The sequence below is a fragment of the Drosophila obscura genome, unplaced genomic scaffold (genome assembly GCF_018151105.1).
Source record: "Drosophila obscura isolate BZ-5 IFL unplaced genomic scaffold, ASM1815110v1 contig_4, whole genome shotgun sequence".
NCBI lineage: Eukaryota > Metazoa > Arthropoda > Insecta > Diptera > Drosophilidae > Drosophila > Drosophila obscura.
Genome location: NW_024542828.1, coordinates 3184100 through 3205312, shown reverse-complemented (window position 1 = coordinate 3205312; position 21213 = coordinate 3184100). Strand labels below are relative to the sequence as shown.

Here is a 21213-nt window from a genome sequence, read left to right as displayed (position 1 = left end):
ACTTGGGCCAAACACTTGCGCTAAATCGCATTCTGTTGAGTGTGACCCTTCTTTATTTTCGCTAGCTCACATAAAATTTTGGCCATAAAGTATTAACCATAAACGGTCACCCCTTGACTACAGCTGCTACTGATAAAAAATTGTTGTTGATGGGAAAAAACTTTATCAAATTCATGTTTTAAACTATGACCCGGACCTGCAGAATCTGTGGCGATACAAATGGGCGTTACTGGATTGAGACGCCGGTGGATAAGTATGCCGAGAAGACCTTCAATCAGCTGTTGCTGGAGCTAACCAAGATTGAGGTGAGCGAATCGTTGGCAATTCCAATTTCCCACTTTACACACGGCATAATTCCAGTTGACCATGGTCCAGGCCGAGAAGTTGCCCCACTGGCTGTGCTCCAGCTGCTCCCAGAAGCTGGAGAGCGCCTATGACTTTGTGCTGCAGGCGAAACAGATGCACAAGCTGTGGCTGCAACAACTGGAAGATACGGGGCAGATAATGAGCACTGGAGCGTTGGAGTGCCTGCGGGAGACACCCATACATCTGTTTGAGATCGAGGGTGTTACCATCAAAACCGAAGCGCTGGAGTCAACGGTTGCAGACAATGGGAATAGCTCATCCGATCCTCTAGTCCGCACACGCGTCAAAAAACGGACCATTTTTCACTTTAGCGACACCGAGGATGACCAGGATGATGTGCCGCTAAGGCAGCGCAGGACGGGCAGTCAAGTGAACAGCTCATCAGCTAAGCTGCACAAGTGCAACCTGTGCGGCAAATCCTTTAGATATATTACAAATCTCTATCGCCACAAGAAAAGGGATCACGGCTATCCAGGCCCTTCAAAGGGAGAGAGCTCCGAATCCTGCCAGGACAACACACAAAAGAGCGCCGTGGCAGCGCAGGACAGTTCCAATTTGGAGTAAGTAGTTGCCAAGAAAAACAAAAACCTGCGGTTTCTTATATTTCATTAAAAAATAGACAAAATGATGATGATAATGATGGGGATGATGATAACTACTACAAATGCGATCAGTGCGACAAATCCTTCAAGTACATAATGGTGCTAGTCAGGCACAAGCAGAATGCCCATGAAGCCAATCAATATCAAATGCCAATCAGATCTGGTCCCAAGCGAAGAAACAGAAGGGACGTGGGTGAAGCAGCAAGTCCAGCTTCTTCGGGGACATCCACACAACGAACCAGAATCAGCAACGACAGCCTTGTCCATAGCCTCATCAAAACAGTGCAGTAAGATTAAGATCAAGATAATATTTCGCAAAGTTTTTTTTTTTTTTTACTGATTTATGTTCTTTCTAAGGTTTTCGGATGAGGATGGAAACAACGGCCCCGATAACTACTACAAGTGTGATCAGTGCCACAGATCGTACAAATACATTGTAAGCCTCATCAAGCACAAGCACAAGGATCACACGGAAGCTGACAAAAACTCGGACGCCGAGGACAATCAACCATTAGCCTCCACATCCGCCTGCGCCTCCGCAGCCTCAGGCACTGCCACCAAGGCATCGCGAATCAATCGTCGCGTTCAGGGCTTTGACCTGCATCGCTGCGAGCCAAATGGTGCAAAGGAAATTCAGTGCATGATCTGTCTGCGGAAATTCACTAAGCTGCGGGAGCTGAGAGATCACCTGAGGGCGCATCCCACAGACTTTAATTTCCAGGCGCACGGCGAGCCCATCGAACGCATTGCCGAGGGCTTCTTCAAGACGGCTGTGGAGTCCACAGTGGAGGGTTTGAAGAAGAGAATTCTGCATGACCTCAAGATAGGCGTCTTCGGACGCTTCTATTCCATTACCAACGAGGCGCGCTACGAGATGAGTTTGGACAGCTCGGACACGGATAGCGATGGCGATGCAGATGTTGTACTGCGACGTAGCTATGCCTGCGAGCTATGCGACTCGCCGGAGGCCAGGTGGCCCCGCAAGTATCAGCTGCACGAGCATCACAGGCAGCAGCACACCTGGGAAGAGGCTCCGCATGTCTGCCAGCGCTGTGATTCGCGTTTCCTAAGTCTCCAGCTGCTGGAGCATCACACCCTTCAGCTCTGCCAGAACACACTGAAGCGATACATGTGCGACAAGTGCCCGCAGCGATTCTTCTGGCGAAGAAATCTGCGTGCCCATTTGGTCGAGCACAAGAGCAAGGTGGGATTTATGCACAAAAATTAGCCGACTCTAACTAATCTCTAATTTATTATCATTTGCAGCAAGACAACTATCCGTGCGACCAGTGCCAGCGTAGTTTTCAGGATAAAAGCGCCGTGACCAAGCACAAGTTGACGATGCATCGCGATGAAAAGAATCAGCTTATTCCCTGCCGCTGGTGCTCACGGACCTTCTATCGTCCCGCCCTCCTGCACAAGCATGTCGAACGGCATGGCTTCACCGGCGACGATTTGCCACTGGCAGAAACATTGCTGGCCGATGCAGCCAAGCCATCGGGCCCAAAGACTGTCCAGTGTAAGATCTGTGACCTGCAGTTCGTAAGCGTAGCAGATCTTCGTCGCCACAATGCAATGCTGGGCCACAGTGAGCGAATAACCGACTACATGATCAGCACCGAGGCTGGTTTCGAGCTGCTGCTGGAGGATACAGATGACAGCGATGACGACACTACGGGCGGTAGGTCCTACTCGTGCGATCTCTGTCAGATGACGTTTCGTCGCCGGAGGGAGATGAGCGAGCATCAGTATTCACTGCACGCTTTTGACAAGCTGCCGTATGGCTGCGAACATTGCATTTATAAGACCGTGGATAAGGTAGGAAGAGGCACTAAAACGCATAGGAAGTAATTTAATTTCCAATCTTCCGTTTCTTCCTCTTTAGCTCATGCTGGAGCATCATCTGCGCACACAATGTCTGAACAGCGAGAAGCCATTCAGCTGCTCCCGCTGCAGATACAAGTTCATGTGGAAGGAGAACCTGGAGCAGCACTTTGCCACTCAGCATCCCAAGCAGCTGCCCGCCCAAGAGCAGTCGTCTATGCCCCTGAGAAGAAGACGACGCTTCAGATACCAATGCCCACAGTGCTGGCGTTCGTTTGTGGTGCAGCCCAGCCTCGATAAGCATATAAGGGACATGCATGTGGCCAAGAGGAATCCGGGCAAGAAATACCTCTGCTCCCTGTGCGGCCTGGAGTCGCTGACGCCCAACAAGCTGAACATACATATGCGCCGCCACAACGGAGAAAAGCCCTTTAAATGCGATCTGTGCGACATGCGCTTCACCGTCCACTACGAGCTGAAGGTCCATCGGAGGAAGCACACCGGCGAGCGGCCCTACCAGTGCACCTTTTGTGACAAGCATTTCGCCCGACCCGACAAACTGAGACGCCATGTCTACATGCACAGTGCTCGTCGTTAGACATTAGTAAATTACGCTTCAATACAGATCCAAAGATGTCTCTCTATCTCTCGCTCGCTCTCGCTCTCTGCCCAAAAGCACAGTGGAGCGCATATGTAAAGTGCACCATTGCGTCATGGGATGAACGAGAGATGCAGAGAGAGTGACAACAAGCTTTTAAACGTGTATCTGTGAGATTTATTGGGAATGGGAGGGTCTGTAAGTCAACCAGTCTGTTTCTGAGAGTCCGGCACATCGCACACGCCACCGCATGGACATAAGCAACGCAAAATGACTAAACAAACAGCACCGGAATGGGTGAATAAACAGCTTTTTAATGGTTTGCTGGAACAGACCCACGACAATTTCAAGGCAATAATTAAATTCGCCACCAAAGCGGCCATCAGTGAGGGGGAAAACTACCTAACGATCGTGCTGCGTATTCAAATAGGAATGCAACTGAAAGGTAAGCGAGAAGGTGGCGTCTTATCAGCAAGTGTCTGTTATTGAGTAACAAATAATTGCAGATGATAGCGAAAAGGAGGTCAGCTATATACTCAAGATACCGCTAGTCAACGGGAGTGGGGATGATCATGAGTTTCACGACTTGTTCGTTGCGGAGTTTCAGATGTATGATCGTGTAATACCGGAACTGGAGACACTCTATGCGGCAAATAGCTCACTCTCACCCAGCTTTAAGCCATTGCATTTAAAGTTCCCCGAAATGACAACAAAATGTGACTATATCCTCTTGGAAGATCTGCGCAAGAGAGGCTACCATAATGCTGAGCGGACAGTGGGTCTGTCGCAGCTCGAAGTTGAGGCAGTGCTCAAGAAGTTGGCACAGTGGCATGCAGCCTCTGCCAAGAGAGTCACCGATTTGGGTGAATACGAACAGGGCCTCAGGGAGAGCTACTTTACGCCCGACCACCTGAAGTTGATTGAAGGATTCAACATGAGTTTCACTGTTCCTTTTCTGGAATGCATGCAGAAATATGGTCTGGATCCGGGACAACTTCTCCTGATAGTGAGTGAAAGAATTTGGATCAGACATAAATATTAATTGTATTGTTACCCCGCAGAGCGACTACACATCCCGCCTGACAGATCTATACATGGAGTTTGGGGCCAACGATCCTCAAGAGCTGAATGTGTTAAATCATGGGGATTTTTGGTGCAACAATTTCATGTTCAAGTACAAAGAGTCTGGGGAGGTAGAGGATGTCTGCTTCCTGGACTTTCAGCTGCCAAAATACGGTACCAAATGTTTTGCTTTTCATTTATAGTTGGATTTAATTTTGTTCCACTTTTAGGCACACCCGCACAGGACCTGTTCTGTCTGCTCATGACCTCCCCAAAGTTCGACATCAAACTAAAGAAGTTTGACTATTTTATAGAGTATTATCACCGGCAGCTGGTGGAGCAGCTAGCGCTGCTCAAGTACAACCAAAATGCACCCACATTGTCGCAGCTTCGAGCAAATCTACACAAAAACAGCCTATGGGGTAAGTTCATGGAAGATCATTGTCATGGTCATGAATCATGGATGAGGTCTTTTTATTGCAGCATTCATATGTGCCCAGCGGATGCTGCCCATAGTACTGATGCCTCCCGACGTGGGCTCCAATATTGGCAATGTCATGGGTGACTCGGAGGAGGCGTCTGCATTCAAGCGCAAGATGTTTCAGTCGCCAGCCTACGTGCTGCAAATCAGAGCCATTTTGCCCTGGCTTATTGAACACGCATATATAAGATGAGCAGGTGACTGCAATGGCAAACAGGTTTCGACCCGACCCCTCTCGAAGTATTTAAAATATTATAATAAATTTCATTAGGCACAAGGCAAGCCCCCAATCAATTGTTTCCTACGGGGATCGCTTATTGATAAGCCCAATCCCATTCATAATATGATGATGAAAATATCCCACAAATGGTTTGAGAAAGCTTTTATTATTGAGAGAAATGATTAAATTGAATTTCTTAAGCTTTTCGAGCCAATAGGAGAGAGGAGAGCGAGCGAGCAGATCGAGAGAAAGCTCTGTCTATCTGCGACTTGTTTTTTGTGTCTATGATATGTAGCTAGAAGCACCCATAATTACCAAAGCTCTAGAACTACGAACATAAAGCTGAATATAAAACTATCAGCTTCGCTTCGACTGGCGCCAGTCCACAAAACCGTGTCCAACCAGGCGTATACTTTATTTGCGAGCGTGTAAATTGCTGAACGAATTATCAATTATCAACAATATGGCGGCCAGCAAAGTACCCGACTGGATCAATGCGGAACTATTTGAAGATGTGCTCAAGTCCACAGTGCCTGGCTACACCAAAGTGAAGACCTTCAAGGCGGACATAGGCTCTGCCGCGGGAGAAAACTATGCAACGATTATGCTGCGTGTCAACATTGAAGTGGAGCTGGATGGTAACACACCCTGGCAGCAGGAGTCGTAGCGGGAATGTTCTTCCATTTAACCCTCCACGTTTTCAGATGGCAAATCCAAGGATGTTTCCTACATGGTAAAGCTGCCCCATCAGCTGGAGATGTACCAGGAAATGATGAAGAAGACCAACATCTTCGACATTGAGCGCCTGATGTACAACGACGTTGTGCCAGAGATGGAGGCGTTGTACAAGGAAGTGGGCGTGGATATAATTTTCGGCGCCAGGAGCTACGATTTCAAGGGCGCCAAAAGCGATTATGTTCTGCTGGAGGATCTGGGCCCCAAGGGATTCAAGAATGCCAACCGTCTGGAGGGTTTGGATCAGGCGCACACGGAAAGAGTGCTGAGGAAGTTGGCCCAGTGGCACGCAGCCTCGGCCGTGCGTGTGGCCACCAAGGGCTCATATCCGGACTTACTTGTCCAGGGTTTCTTCAGGGAGGATACTAGGCCCATGATGACCGAAATGATTAACGGCATGATGACGAGATTCCTCAAGGTGTGCGTCACCTACGAGGGTCACGAGGAGTACATAGAACAGATTGTAAGTAGCGAAATATAAACCGTGGAAAAGGGTAATCCTTATAGCTGATATACTGCTTTCCCTGTTCGATTCCAGAAAAAACTCATTCCCGTAACCGTAGAAGAAATGTACAAAATGGCCAAGCCCGATCCGCAGGAGTTTAATGTTCTCAATCACGGAGACTCGTGGTCCAATAACGTAATGTTCCAATACGATGCCTTTGGCAAGATCAAGGAGGTATATCTGGTGGATTATCAGATTCCCAAATACGGTACAGTGGCGCAGGATCTGTTATACATGCTGCTTTCGTCCACCAAACTGGAGGATAAGCTGAGCAAATTCGATTACTACGTCAAGTTCTATTACGACAATCTGATCGAACACCTGAAGGTCCTCAAGTACACAAAACCCCTGCCCACATTGCGCAGCATTCACATAGCCCTATTCAAATATGGAGTTTTCGGTAGGTCCATCCATGCAGTGGAGGCTGTTCGCAGAGTCATAATATCACTCCTCAATTATAGGTTACTCTGTGGTCACTGGAGTTATGAGTGCAGTTCTCTTGGATCCTACGGAGAATGCCAGCTTTGAGAACTTCGTGGGCGACAATGCCGCTGGGGAGGCCTTTCAGATGCAGTTGTATACCAATCCTCGCTATCGCAAGCATATCCAGGTGATCCTCCCCTGGCTCCTCAATCGCGGTGCACTGGAGACCAGTGCGCCCACAAGCCAATAATAATTTACACAATTTTTGCCTGTCTTGCGATAGAATTTAACGCTAGCCATTAGACCGTGTGATAATGGTTTCTTTATCTGTTGTTTTTGATAAGTACGAGTATTAATAAAAACTAAAATTGTTGGCCAAACCTAAAAACCGATAACGAGAGCTTACAATCGATTCGGTTTGCCAAAAGTCATTGTAAAACGTATATTTGGGATTGATGGGGGGTTGATAGTGAAGTGGGCTGTGATTCATGGTTTCCACAGAAAGCACACACAAAAGATAGCGTCACCACGCCACTTGATGTTCAAACAAAAAACGAATTGTTTGACTTGAATGCGAAATTGTCGTAGTATCAAAACAAAACACTTGCTGAAAAAGCTTGAATCTCCCCGAGCTTTTCTAACAGTGTTCTTACCGACAAAGCTTCTGCGCCAAATTGGGTTGGATGGATCTGATTATACTGATATTTGTAATGTTGAAATGGAACTTAGGCTTAAACTGAAGGCCGTTAAAGTTCCCTTGTGGGTTCCCATTCCACTGAAATTATATACTTACACCCGATTTGTTTTCTAATAATTATTTTCTGTTATTACTTTTGATTACACGCACAAATTACTGCCAGACTGAGCTCATTTCTGGCAATTTTTTGTCTCCCAAAAAAAAAACGTTTTCAAGTTAATAACCTACGTATCTAAATATGGGTAGATGGTTGTTTACTCCCCTACCTTATATGGTTTTAACTCTTTTTATGGGTGTAGCAAAAAGCTTGCTAGAACTAGCGTAGCAAAACAAAACACGAAGAGCGAACGTCAAATACAAAAAGCTCTCTCACTCCCACAGAGACATTAATTTGCGATTAGATCTTTTATTTTATTCAGTAAGCCAATCAGCAAACAACTTGTATAATAAAAGTTCTATACCTTGGAATGGCATTTGAGGACTTTGTATAAGATTGGACACTATTATATATAATTACAATAATGGAGCGATAAGAGACTGCCCTGCCCTATGCCTTTATTCGTTATGGGGTCTAGAGTACTGTCTGCACCCAGGATGTCTTGTTTGATTTAACATTAGGTATATAATATTATGTACCTGATAACCACACCTCGTCAGTTTACTAAGTATGAGATTATATTTATCGCTTGAATAGCAATAGAGTGCACCCAAGACTATTTAAAAGGCGCCACTCAAATAAAATGACAGAAGTGCACTGCTAGGTCTGAAAGCGAACGAATATGGACAAACAGAAAGACATAGAAATTCCAGACTGGGTCAATTCACAGATCTTTGAGGATCTGCTAAAACGCCAGGTTAAGGATTACAAGGAAACGAAGTCCCTTAGAGCCAGCGCAGGAGTCGCTAAGGGCGAGAACTATGCCACCATAATGCTGCGGGTTGAGTTGGATGTAGAAACTGAAGGTCGGTAACCGATAAACCAATCTGTTTTGGAATCAATAAGGTCTGTTTCCATTCCAGACAAATCACAGCTGACAAAAGCCTTTATGCTGAAGACACCCTGTGCTGCCCATCGCACACACCTGGTTCCAGGAAATAATATATTCGTTACAGAGCGGAGCATGTACTTTGAAGTGGTCCCCGAACTGGAGCTAATGTATCGCGATGTGGGTCTTAAGGTGAAATTCGGAGCTGAAGCCTACGAGTTACCTACTACCGATTATTATGTTCTGCTTGAGGACCTGAAGCCCCAAAAATTCCAGAATGTAGATCGTCTTCGGGGCTTAGATCAAGCCCACACCGAATGTGCGCTGCGGAAATTCGCTCAGTGGCATGCGGCATCGGTTGTGCGTGTGGAAACCAAGGGACCATACGAGGAGCAGTACACGAGGGGACTCTTCCAAAGTCAGCCACTGCTTAATTCGATCTGCAATGACAGCATTAAGTCGTTGCTGAAGTACATCGAACTCTACGAAGGACACGAGACGTACTTACAGGATTTGGTAAGCAATAGAATGGCACAAATGGCTGATCATCTTAATGCTATTTATAAACTGTATCTACAGCATAATATTTCCACAAAGTTAATGGATGTGGCTGTTGATGTGGGCCAGGCAAAACCTAATGAATTCAATGTTCTCAATCATGGTGATGCTTGGAGCAATAACATTATGTTTCAGTACAATGAGAAGAATGAGATATTGAATACATATTTCGTGGATCTTCAAATACCAAAGTGGGGCACAGTGGCGCAGGTGAGTAATCCACAACAATTCCATCAGGATTGCATGCTAATATTCTATTTTCTCTCAGGATTTGTACTACTTTCTTATATCGTCAACAAGTTTGGACATAAAAACAACAAAATTCGATTATTTCATTTGGTTTTATCACTCGGAACTCGTTAAGCATCTTCAATTGCTGAAATATGCAAAGCCCCTGCCCACGCTGAAAAGTATAATCCACGATCTCTGCAAGTACAGTGTTTGGGGTAAGTAAAATCCGTTTTAAAATACATTTGAAACTTACCCTCATATATTCTTCAGGATTCATTTGCACCGTGTGGATAATGGGTTATGTTTTAATGGATCCCACAGAGGATGCTGGGTTCGAGGCACTCTTTAGCAATGAGGAAAGTAGCTTTAGGAAATTAATGTACACCAATCCTAGGTACCGAAAGCATATGGAAGTCCTTTTGCCATGGTTGAAACATCGTGGGGCTCTGGAATAGACAATAAGTTATATATTTTTCATTTGGAAAACTAGTAGTAATTCTTTAATACAACGTAAACTATTTTAGTTAATACAAAAACGTAGTTTTAACCCTAAAAATTGAAAAGTCACAATCTTGCGATTAATTGATTTTTTTACTAAACAAAATGACTTTAATGCTTTTTGTCATGCTATGACTCTGCCACTTAAGTGAAGCTGCAAGTCCTTGCCAGTTACGTGTAACGTATAACGTAAAAAATGATAAAATGCTAATCTGTTGGATGATGACGATGACTGTAACAAACCCAAGCTCTAGCCACTAATTAAAGTTGGACGTACATTTTGTGCACACTCACAATGAGAACATAAATATTTGTGATAATCAGCTCAGCTGTCTTGTCTTGTCTGTCTTAAATGATAGTGTTTATCGCTCATAACAGACTATTTAAAAGCCTGCGCTAGAAGGCAGCACCCAGCACTACGAGTAAATCTCTGAAAGCGAAATAATCAACACAGTCAGGATGCCGCCACAGACCAAAGACGATGAGCAATGCACGGAAGAAGCCATTCAAATTCCGGATTGGGTGAAGCCAGAGATCTTTGAAGATCTGCTAAAACAGCAGGTGAAGAATTACAAGGAAACAAAGTCCTTGAGAGCCACTGCAGGTGTAGCTAAGGGGGAGAACTATGCCACCATAATGCTGCGAGTTGAGTTGGATGTAGAAACTGAAGGTAGGTGCTTCTTAAATCTAACCAGATCTAATCGTTTGTTTTAATAAAGAATCTTTGTGTCCATTTCAAGATCAATCACAGATCACAAAGGCTTTTATGCTGAAGACACCCCACGACACGGACGCCTATCGAAAGCTATTGCAAAAATCGAATATATTCGATACAGAGCGGGGAATGTACATGAAAGTTGTGCCCGAAATGGAGCAAATGTATCGTGATGTGGGCCTCGAAGTGAAGTTTGGGGCTCAGACCTACGAGATCCCTGCCACCGATAACTATGTCTTGCTGGAAGACCTGAAGCCCCAAGGATTTAGGAATGCCGATCGTCTAGAGGGTTTGGATCAAGCCCACACCGAGAGTGCGCTGCGGAAATTCGCTCAGTGGCATGCCGCATCGGCAGTCCGTGTGGATACCAAGGGACCATATGAGGAGCAGTACACGAAAGGATTCTTCAGGAGCCCAGAAATCGTTGATGCTCTGTTTAATGGCAGCATTAAGTCGCTGCTGAAGTACATAGAACACTATGAAGGGCGCGAAACATACCTAAAAGATTTGGTATGTAAAACAACAACAAAAAATTAGAATGAGTATCTTCGTATCTTATCTATAAATCTTTCTACAGCTCAGCATCTCGGAAAAATTTGAGGATTTGGCGGTTGATATATGCGAACCGAAACCCGATGAATTCAATGCTCTCAATCATGGTGATGCTTGGAGCAATAACATTATGTTTCAGTACAATGAGAAGAATGAGATATTGAATACATATTTCGTGGATCTTCAAATACCAAAGTGGGGCACAGTGGCGCAGGTGAGTAATCCACAACAATTCCATCAGGATTGCATGCTAATATTCTATTTTCTCTCAGGATTTGTACTACTTCCTTATATCGTCAACAAGTTTGGACATAAAAACAACGAAATTCGATTATTTCATTTGGTTTTATCACTCGGAACTCGTTAAGCATCTTCAATTGCTGAAATATACGAAGCCTCTGCCCACTCTGAGAGGAATTCGTAACGATCTGTCCAAATACAGTGGTTGGGGTAAGTAAATTCCATCCCTAGATTCCATTTTTCAATCATTAATTTATTCATAAATCTTTCAGGTTTAGTCTGCTGCATATCTATAATGGGATTTGTTTTACTGGATCCCATACTGGATGGCGATGGTGGTTTCGATACAATCCTAAGCGGTGAAGACAGTAGTTTTAAGAAGACAGTGTTCACAAATCCCAGATACCGAAAGCATGTGGATGTCGTCCTGCCTTGGCTGCATCATCGTGGTGCCATGGAATATAATTAATGAGCATTAACAGAGTCTCAATAAGGTTTAAAAGATTACAATAAGTATATTGCTGTACCTTTTGCATATATTATGATATGATTGTAATTAAATGCACTTTTGTTAATCAAAAGTTGCCCACCATATGCCACCAATTACGTGAGTGAAGAGAATACAAGAGAACTTGCTGTTCAAAGCTTTCTTTCGCTCCACATAAGTTTCTAGCTGTGCTTTTTTTCTCTCTTTTTCGCTGGATGTCTTTCAGTGTTTGGCAACAAAGCTCCTCCAATCATTTTATCCACGATGGCGGAAGAGAACGTATCGGTACCGCTCCCAGTCTGGCTAAAGGCAGAGCTCTTCGAAAATATATTGACCAAGGGTTCCGGCGATGCGTATGCCGGCATCAAAAGCTTCTGACCTGTGGCTGGGGTCAAGCCGGGAGAGAACTATTCATCGTTTATGCTGCGCCTACACTTTGTCCTGAAGAAGCTGGCCCAGTGGCATGCCGCCTGGGCCACGCGGGTGAGCTAAAGGATTCGTATACCCAGAACTATCTTACACCCACATATATGGACAGCATGAGGAACCACATCGAAAAGGTGGCAAAGACTCTGGGCAAATACTTGCTCAAGTGTCTGCCCCTTTATGGGGGCTATGAGGAGTACAGCGCGGCAGTGGTAGGTGATTGATGAATTCTGCCGAATAATTTTCACACATATCCTTCTATGTTTTAGCACAAACTACAGCCCAAGATTGTAAATCCTATGTATGTCATGAACAAACCCAATCCGCAGGACTTCAATGGGCTCAACCACTGCGACTGTTGGACGTTACGCTATAAATCGGGATCGCTAGAGCCCGCGGAGACCTATTTCGTGGACTTGCAACTGCCGAAGGTGGCCAGTGTGGCCCTTGATCTGTTGTATTTCCTACTGGGATCGACGCAAATCGATTTAAAGATAAGGCACTTCGATTACTTTATTAGATACTACCACGATCAGCTGATCGAATACTTCAAAACACTTAAATACCCAGAAGATAAGATCGCAACCTTGCGATTTCTCCATATGCAGCTACTCAAATACTGTTGAGTGGGTAAGCTCAAAGCTCTCTTTCTCATGGAAAAGCTGCTGATAAACCCATTTATTACCGTTTATACAGGACTGATGCTTTGTCCTTCTGTGCTCCTCGATCCGAGCGATTTAATTACTGAAGCGGAGAATGGGGATGACCTGAAAATGAAAATGTACTCAAATGATCGCTATAAGAAGCAAATCAGTGCCAGCATACATATGTAAGGAAATTATTTTTACTGGTATTTTACTGAAATTATATAATAATTTTCATAAAATAAAAGCCAAAACTTGTTTTCGAGTACTAAGAACTGTTTAGTCAGCTATTCCATATAAAAGAAACCCGGAAATAGGAGATATAAATACCCATAGAAAAAAGCACTGAAATTTTAATTTATCACTTAGATTTAAAAATTTGTGCCATTGATTTTCATCCAAGAGCGGTTGTAATAAAACTGAACATTTTTCACTTACATTTTGATCTTAATATGAAAATATTTGTTTTAAAAAAAATTCATATTTAACTGAAATATATTTCATATTTACATTGAGTATGTTTCATAGTTAAATTTATTATGTTAAACTACAAGTTTAATATATTATATTAATTTTATTGTTTTTTGTATTAAGATTAAATATGACAGTATTAAAAAGCCTTTTTAATACATTTATATTTGAATCAAAGCGAATTCTATTTCATTTTACTATATTTGTATTAAAAAATTACATATTTAATTCAAATATTAGTGCAGTTCTTTTTACTTTGCGGTTTTTTTATCAGTGTACTTTATGGAGTAGACTTGTATTATCTCTAATTTGAATTTCCAGAGATATGTATGCAGGAGATGTTGTGCCAACGCTATCGATGAGGAACATGAAATTAATTTGCATTCTAAGGAAACTGAAGATATTGATAGATCGGTGGAACACTGTAACATGCAAATTCTGGCCTCTAAAGATTACCAAATGTTCTACCCAAACTTTCGAGAGATTCTACACTGGAAACCTCGAGGAACATCTTGTGGTTTGTTGTCTACCCATCACATGTCTCACACTGAATCAGAGTCGAGTGTTGCTGGCGAACAGCAATTAATAAAGTATCAGAAAATAATTAGAGCGAATGGCAGGAGCAAAGAGAAACATGAGCACCCGATAAAGACATGGAAATAGAAACGAGAAACAGTTTTTTTTTCTGTTGTTATCAATCAAACAATAGACGACGTTTCGTTCCATATCAAATGTTTATAAAGACATCACTACCCGCTCCGACCCTCGGTGTTTCGTATGGGTGATGGCCGTCTCTTTTTGCCGGTTTTGGCGAATTGAATTACAAAATAAACTTCAATCGAATGCAAGGCGATAAGGAATTTCTTTTCGTATAGCCAAATCGGGGCAAAAGCGGTTGTCCCCGTATCGCGGTGCTCGTATTTTCAAATCGACAGTCGCCCGGGACTGCAGTCAATCGAGAGAGCTGCTCAAATTATCAGCACAAAGTTCCACTTACCAATTAAGGAATAAGGAAAAAAGGTTTGCACGTCCCCAAATCATATCATCATAAGTAGCTAAGGGTGGGTGACACATTCGCGGCTTCCACGGAAATTTCTTTAGTTCCTAATACGGGCATTTACGGCGGTGTGGTGTTCTGTGTGTTGGCAGGGGCCAGAGGTGTGAAAACATATAAAAACGGTTACAGATTAGAACCGAAATTTAGTATAAAAACCAACGTTTTGGACTGAAGCTAATAAGTCTGTAAATAATTCAAGTTAATTATCCTTATAAGAGGATAATAATACTTCTGTGATCTGTGCGCCGTTTGGTTTTCCCTGTTCATAAAAATAAAGGTACTAAGTATTGTCCACCGGTGTCGTAATATTATCGATTTGGCCTGTGTCAGTGTGTGTTTGTGTGTGTGTTCCAATAACTGACATGTGACCTGATTTATGATTTGCCTTCATTAAATAGCGATTGGGCTTGATAATTGCCTAATCAATGAAAGTTCGGTAATTACCCCGATTGCAAATAAAGCCCTATAATATTATATTACTCATGATTCGCATGAATTTATCTATGAAACGATATGTTATATTAATATATAATATTTTATATATGCCTGCCCGCATATCGATGCGCTTACACTTACGTTTGAGTGTTCTTCTCTATCATAAATTGCACTAAATGTTTCTTGATTCTGAGAAAACACTTGACAAAAGGTAGAATGACTGTGTGACAGCCTAGATACTCGTATAGATTAGAGCCAGAGCGGGTTTTATTGGAGGTTTTATTAGGAACTAAAAGATTTCTGATATGCCCCTTTTTATTAATTTTTTTCTGCACTGATTCCACAATATTATCTCAACATACTTTGATGGTTGCCGACACAGTAATCCTTAAATAATTATAATAAAATATGCAAAAGAAGATATCTGCTGTCACTGTTCAAACATAAATTCTCAATGGGTTGGGTTTCAATTTCTCGCGCCTCAAAACAAACAGCAATTGGCGCCACCTATGTGTGATTAGGCGTTGATAACCGTTATAAAAACTTGACGAAACTTGCCTTTTTAGTGTTACCATACCCTTATCAGGGTAAGATTATTTTTGCACGAAATTTTAAATTTATTGACAGAAATTAACGCGATAATCTTCGACAGGTCGAACATGTCTGCGGCAACCAATGGACACGATGAGGCTACGCCTGCTCCTGCTAGCAATTTGCCCGAATGGCTGTCAAAAATCACACTAGAGAAGGCAGTGCGGGCACAGATCGGAGACTTTGAGAAGATCATCGCTGTGACGCCACAGCAGGGCAGCAGTGAGGGCGAGAACTACTCCTCCCTATTCCTCCGACTGCTGGTGGATGTGGAGTTGTTTGGTAAGTGTCTTACGACCCATTACAATCTGAGAATATGCTGATCCTTTTGATCTTCCAGATCACACCACCAAGAGTCTGTCCTTTGTGCTTAAGGCACAGCCCAGCAACGAGGTGTTGGCCGCCATTCTGGGCAGGCTGAAGCTCTTCCACAAGGAGGACCTGATGTATCACTCGATTCTACCAAAGTTCGAGCAGCTCTACGCGGATGCCGGCAAGCCCATTCAGTTTGCCCCCAAGGCCTTCAAGGTGGACCGCGATCTGGGCGTGGACTACATCCTGCTGGAGGATTTGCAGAAGAAGAACTTCAAGAATGCCAATCGCCTGGCAGGTCTGGACTTGATTCACATGCAGAGGGTGCTGGAGAAGCTGGCCGCCTTCCATGCGGCCTCCGCCTGCTATGTGGAGCATCATGGCTTCTTCGGGGAAGAGTTCACCGTGGGAGTGTTCAGCGAGGCCAATCGACAGCTCTTGCAGGAATTCAATGCCTCTGGTGCCTTTCTGGCACAGCTCAAGAAATGGAAGAACGCTCAAAAGATATACGAAAAGTTGGTGGGTTTACAGATGGATTTCCCCAGCAATTAACAAGAGATATTTAATTTAATTTTTCTGGTCTGATTTACAGGCTGATAGTGACAATTATTTGGTGGATCGTCTGCTGCAGGATCAGCAGTTCAATGCCAGGGAATTCAATGTCCTGAACCATGGCGATTGCTGGGCGAACAATATAATGTTCCAGCACGATGCCTTTGGCACCATCAAGGAGACTCTTTTCGTTGACTTTCAAGTGGGAAAGTACGGCAGTCCGGTGGGCATAAAATATTAATTTGCATGTCTGAAAAGTTTCTTATATGTATCCTTTTCCCCCCTTAGGCCAATGATCTGTATTATCTTATCTTGTCTTCGGCTGCCCCAGAGCTAAAGACTGCCAAGTTCGACTATCTGGTGCGTTTCTATTTCGATAATCTAATCGAAAACCTGAAGCTACTGCAATACCATCGACCCCTGCCCAAGCTAAAGAACCTCCATGCAGCCCTCTTCCGCAATGGTTTGGCTGGTGAGTAAATCAAATGGATTTCTCTCCTACTCATTTGCTAATACAACTTCTGTAGCCTACATGGTGGTATCCAAAGTGCTGCCTGTGGTCATGCTGGACAAGTCAAACAATGACAATCTGGAGAGCTATCTGAATGATGAGTCCAAAATGAAGGTTGCCATGTTTACGAACCCCAAATACGTGCAAGTGATGACGGAGTTGCTGCCATGGTTGGATAATCGCGGCCTGCTCGACTGGAAATGATGATTATATTTTGGGGCCAAAATTTCGTCTCCTAATCATGTATATTTTATAGCAATTCAGTCACAAATTGTACAATTTTTGACAATCAAATACAATGGGGCTACAAAATACATAAATGATTTATATTTTTCAACCATATTTCCATTGCCCCTCAACGAGGGTTGTATGAACCTATTCGATCCCTGCTATCCCTGCCATTAATGTCCATTAATCCATTTGACACAATCTTCATGTAGGCTTTTTAGTCTGTTTCAAAATTCTTTTAGATTTGTTTACTGTATCCTTTCAGTTAGAAGTGTATTTTTTGTTTAGCTCGTTACATACAAAATTTAGTGAAAAAAAAAATAAAACAAATTCCAAGTGCAATGAAGAGCCAAAGAATGCCCGAATGGGTGAATGCCCTATCGCTGAATAATGCGATTCATGCCAGCCTGGAGGATGGTGAAAGGATCCTGGACGTTACGCCCGCCACTGAAGATGTGCAGTTCCGCAACTGCACCGTTCTGCTGCCCGTCCGTGCGAAGGTTCTCATGCGGGATCAGACCCTGCGGAAGATCTCGTTCATGCTGAAGGCGCAGCATTGCAGCAAGTTTCAGGCCAAGATTATGTCCCACCTGAAGCTGTTCTTTCGGGAGCACCAGATGTACCACAACATTTTGCCCAAGTTCGAGCAGCTTTACCAAGCGGTGGGCAAGAAGGTGACGCTGGGTCCGCGTGCCTTCAAGCTGGACAATAGCATCAAGGTGCACTATATTCTGATGGAGGATCTCAAGGCGAAAGGCTTCAAGAACGTGAGTCGGGAGGAGGGCTTCGATATAGTCTGTCTTAGGGCGGTACTGAAGAAACTCGCCGAATTCCATGCCGCCTCGGCTGCCTATGTGGAGTGCCACGGCATGTTTGGCAAACTGGTGGCCGAAGGGGTATACACGCGGAACAACAGGCTCATACTGAATAAACTGAACGATGCGGACCCATTTCTGTCGCAGCTCAGGCGCTCGAGTCTGGGCGGACGTTTCCACAAGCGACTCGTCAGCAAGGAGCGTGTCCTGGTGGATCGCATGCTTGACCTACATAGCCAAAGCCCACATTCAACGGACTTTAATGTGCTCAATCACTGCGATGGATGGGTGAACAATGTGATGGTGAAGTTCGATACTTTTGGCAATGTGGAGGATACGGCTCTGATTGACTATCAGGTGGTCAAGTATGGATCTCCGGTTGGTATTCTTTCCACCTATTTTATACCTAAAACTCATTCAATATTCCTCCCCTTTAGGCACACGATTTGTTCTATACCATACTCTCCTCCGCCCAAATGGAGATCAAGCTGGATAAATTTGATCATTTCGTGCAGTATTACTATTACCATCTGATGGATAGTCTCAAGACTCTCAACTACAGCAATCGTTCGCCGCAGCTCAAGAACATACGCGATGGACTGCAGAAAAATGGTTTGGCAGGTGAGAGACATTCCATGAGATTTTATATTCTATTGATCGTCCCAATGCCTCCCTTGCTGTAGCATATGTGGTGGTCACACGGGTATTGCCCATTGCCATGATGAGTCAAAGCGAGGACGAGGTCACCGATCGATATGCAATCAAACTAAGAGGTTCCATGGTGAATCGCAAGTACAGCAAGGCCATAGGTGACATTCTGCCCTGGATGGATGAGCGCGGACTGCTCAATTGGTGTTAGATCTCGTTTATTTCTACAAAATGTACTATGTATCAATGTATTGTAAACACAAATAGAAATACTAACCATAATTATTTCTTCATTGCTCCTATCATTATGAGGTTTCATGGCACGACGCTGTTACTATTCGATTATTTTTGCATTATTTCAAACATTTTATGTCGATTTACTCATATGTACGTACGAGTCAAGTGGTAAGGAAACCTAATCTCTGACGACACAACAATCTAAATTGATAATAGATTTTCTGTTGTTTTTGTATTTGTTTTTATAAATCAGGCCCACCAGAAATTGGAATCGCACGCGCCATAGCGTCAATTGTACCAATGTGGGATGACGAGACGCATTCTCGATTCATACATTCATTCAGTCATTCATTTCCCCATTTTCATTTCCCATTTAGCTACTCTTCTATATCGAGTATATACATATATGTATGTATGTAGATCTATTTACAGACGATTGATCATTCGCCTGGCAGTGACAGTGGACCACAAAGTGTTTCGAATTTTAATTAATTTGTTTGTACAACAAATACAATATGGTACTTTGTTCTTTTGTCAACATGTGTGTTCTGTGGGAATACATGGAGCGCATACATACATGCAAAGAATATTTAATCAAACATTCAATAGCTGTACGAGTAAACCTATAATTATATAAATGCACGAGTAGAATTAGTTGCATGTTTCGATCAGATTTGTCTATGTCATAATGATGATAAGGTATTCGCGGATTGCCATAAAACCTGTTCTGATAAAATTTCACCGCATATGGGAAATGGAAACGGATGGAACAGAATCACTTATAATATTCTTTATCGAAGCATTCCCAAGTTATATACATATTAAAACACACATTAAAGCGCGTTCATTTATTGTTTGTCTTTTCGCAGAACCACAGCAGAAGATTCGCCATCCCGCCACGAGTTGTTTTTTATATAATAAATTAAACTGTTGCTTTTTTTTTTGGTCAGAAATCAGTGAAATAATGTCAGAAAAACCCGTAAATCCCAATGAATACCTGGATATACCAAAGTGGGTGAATGAGGATTGCTTCCTGCCCATTCTCGAAAAGGATGTGAAGGGCTTTGATAAGATTAGCAGCTTCACACCCATTGCGGCCACGGCCGCAGCTTCACAGTATATATTGATATACTGCTGAAAGGTAAGTTTTTCCGTACAAAAGAACTCCCATTTCCAATGTTCTTGCAGACGGAAGCGAGCAAAAGATATCGTATATACTGAACACCCAGCTGGATGCCAACAAGGGGGGCGCCAAAGTGCGTGCACATTGGACAGACGCCGGAGAGCATCACACTGGTCTTTGAGGATCTGAGTCGTCAGAATTTTAAGAATGCCGATCGTCTGAAGGGTTTCGATATGGCCCAGATGCGCTGCGTGCTACGGAAATTGGCAGAACTCCATGCGGCCTCGGCGGTCAATCGTCAATCGAGGTTTTATGAATCCTTTTTTAATGAAGAAAATAGGGAGATTTCCGTGTTCAGTGAGATCCGTGAGCCACAATACAAGAAAGCCATGCTCGAGTGGGGCATTCCCGATGTGGATAGATAAATCAAGAAATCCCTGACAGACTCACAGTACTTTGATGCGGCGCTAAGGCTAAGCAAAGTGGACGAAAGCGACTTCAATGTGCTGAACCACGGAGACTACTGGTCCAACAATATCATGTTCAATTACAAGGAGAATGGGGAGATTGACAGACAGATTGACAAATGGGGCTCTCCCGCACAGGATCTTTGGTACATGATCACTGGACATCAAAGTCAAGGAATTCGATCATTTCATTCGGCTCTATCATGATCGTCTGGCCGAGTGCCTGGATATGCTTAATTACTCGAGGCCCATTCCCTCTTTGAGAAATATTCAAACGCAGATGTTGAAGTACGGTTTCTGGGGTGAGTCTTCAAAGGGGTTCTCTATGAATAGCTCTATGATTAATCTGTTACTTTTGTAGGTCCCCTTACGGCAAGTGACGGTGATCATTCTCTATCCCTCGGATAAGGACTTCAACATGGATATGCTAATGGGTGTCGGACCGGAGTCTGATGCTCTACGAGACAAAAGCTTCAAAAATCCCTACTACGTCAAGGCAATGAGGCAGTTGCTGCCGTTCTTCGATAACAAGGGTCTGCTGGATTTGGAGTAGTATATGGATATAGGATATATACTTATATATACTGTTTAGCTATAGATTCTACCTCTCGCTATATATTGTTCTCGTCAGGCTTTGATTTAAAATATGATTAAAGGAATTTATAATTGAAATCGAACAAAAGTCGAAGGTGTGATTCTATCCTGAGTCCTTTGTCTACGACACAAATATGTGTTCTATTATTAGATAAAGGAAATGATTATATGGCTGTGATTATATTGTTGCACTTTGTTTCGCCTACCCCCACTCCCCACTCAATTTTGTGGGTGTGTGTGTGCGGCGGCGTCTGTCCAAACAAACAAAAAACCAGTTTACGCTATCAGCACACACACTTCCGTAGTTCCATACACTTGTCGC

General features: G+C 43.4%; 8 protein-coding genes and 1 pseudogene across 10 annotated transcripts; all 9 read left to right on the top strand.

Annotated features, from left to right (window-relative positions):
- The first annotated feature begins 33 nt into the window (after positions 1 to 33).
- On the top strand, positions 34 to 3554 carry LOC111072155 (zinc finger protein 721). The gene is made up of 6 exons (XM_022363836.2): positions 34 to 305; positions 361 to 926; positions 986 to 1255; positions 1326 to 2172; positions 2235 to 2786; positions 2854 to 3554. Exons 1-6 carry the CDS (start codon positions 186 to 188, stop codon positions 3388 to 3390), a joined length of 2892 nt encoding a protein of 963 aa, XP_022219528.2. The 5' UTR covers positions 34 to 185; the 3' UTR covers positions 3391 to 3554.
- Positions 3555 to 3597: 43 nt separating this feature from the next.
- Positions 3598 to 5612, top strand: LOC111072171. Its single transcript, XM_022363860.2, has 5 exons — positions 3598 to 3835; positions 3897 to 4396; positions 4452 to 4626; positions 4683 to 4874; positions 4936 to 5612. The coding sequence occupies exons 1-5, from the start codon at positions 3661 to 3663 to the stop codon at positions 5124 to 5126; spliced, it is 1233 nt and encodes a 410-aa protein (XP_022219552.2). The 5' UTR covers positions 3598 to 3660; the 3' UTR covers positions 5127 to 5612.
- On the top strand, positions 5612 to 7259 carry LOC111072163. Its single transcript, XM_022363849.2, has 4 exons — positions 5612 to 5791; positions 5858 to 6351; positions 6427 to 6793; positions 6855 to 7259. Exons 1-4 carry the CDS (start codon positions 5617 to 5619, stop codon positions 7064 to 7066), a joined length of 1248 nt encoding a protein of 415 aa, XP_022219541.2. The 5' UTR covers positions 5612 to 5616; the 3' UTR covers positions 7067 to 7259.
- Positions 7260 to 8250: 991 nt separating this feature from the next.
- LOC111074245 lies at positions 8251 to 10080 on the top strand. The gene is made up of 5 exons (XM_022366973.2): positions 8251 to 8476; positions 8534 to 9015; positions 9079 to 9267; positions 9326 to 9503; positions 9559 to 10080. Exons 1-5 carry the CDS (start codon positions 8293 to 8295, stop codon positions 9741 to 9743), a joined length of 1218 nt encoding a protein of 405 aa, XP_022222665.2. The 5' UTR covers positions 8251 to 8292; the 3' UTR covers positions 9744 to 10080.
- Positions 10081 to 10178: 98 nt separating this feature from the next.
- Positions 10179 to 11870, top strand: LOC111074230. 2 transcript variants are annotated; one of them, XM_022366957.2, is made up of 5 exons: positions 10179 to 10456; positions 10506 to 11011; positions 11079 to 11267; positions 11326 to 11503; positions 11566 to 11870. In XM_022366957.2, exons 1-5 carry the CDS (start codon positions 10246 to 10248, stop codon positions 11760 to 11762), a joined length of 1281 nt encoding a protein of 426 aa, XP_022222649.2. In that variant the 5' UTR covers positions 10179 to 10245; the 3' UTR covers positions 11763 to 11870. The 2 variants fall into 2 exon arrangements, with proteins under 2 accessions (XP_022222649.2, XP_022222655.2); XM_022366963.2 differs by having other exon boundaries at positions 10188 to 10456; positions 10527 to 11011.
- Positions 11871 to 12032: 162 nt separating this feature from the next.
- On the top strand, positions 12033 to 13017 carry LOC111074255. The gene is made up of 3 exons (XM_022366983.2): positions 12033 to 12418; positions 12476 to 12836; positions 12903 to 13017. The coding sequence occupies exons 1-2, from the start codon at positions 12311 to 12313 to the stop codon at positions 12830 to 12832; spliced, it is 465 nt and encodes a 154-aa protein (XP_022222675.2). The 5' UTR covers positions 12033 to 12310; the 3' UTR covers positions 12833 to 12836; positions 12903 to 13017.
- Positions 13018 to 14234: 1217 nt separating this feature from the next.
- LOC111074003 lies at positions 14235 to 17103 on the top strand. Of its 2 annotated transcripts, none has more exons than XM_022366623.2 (6): positions 14235 to 14341; positions 15466 to 15686; positions 15745 to 16235; positions 16309 to 16491; positions 16557 to 16740; positions 16796 to 17103. In XM_022366623.2, exons 2-6 carry the CDS (start codon positions 15473 to 15475, stop codon positions 16981 to 16983), a joined length of 1260 nt encoding a protein of 419 aa, XP_022222315.2. In that variant the 5' UTR covers positions 14235 to 14341; positions 15466 to 15472; the 3' UTR covers positions 16984 to 17103. The 2 variants fall into 2 exon arrangements, with proteins under 2 accessions (XP_022222315.2, XP_022222322.2); XM_022366630.2 differs by lacking the exon at positions 14235 to 14341 and adding an exon at positions 15310 to 15400.
- Positions 17104 to 17243: 140 nt separating this feature from the next.
- Positions 17244 to 18754, top strand: LOC111074017. The gene is made up of 3 exons (XM_022366642.2): positions 17244 to 18200; positions 18260 to 18443; positions 18506 to 18754. The coding sequence occupies exons 1-3, from the start codon at positions 17349 to 17351 to the stop codon at positions 18679 to 18681; spliced, it is 1212 nt and encodes a 403-aa protein (XP_022222334.1). The 5' UTR covers positions 17244 to 17348; the 3' UTR covers positions 18682 to 18754.
- Positions 18755 to 18790: 36 nt separating this feature from the next.
- On the top strand, positions 18791 to 20947 carry LOC111073998 (annotated as a pseudogene).
- Positions 20948 to 21213: the final 266 nt, after the last annotated feature.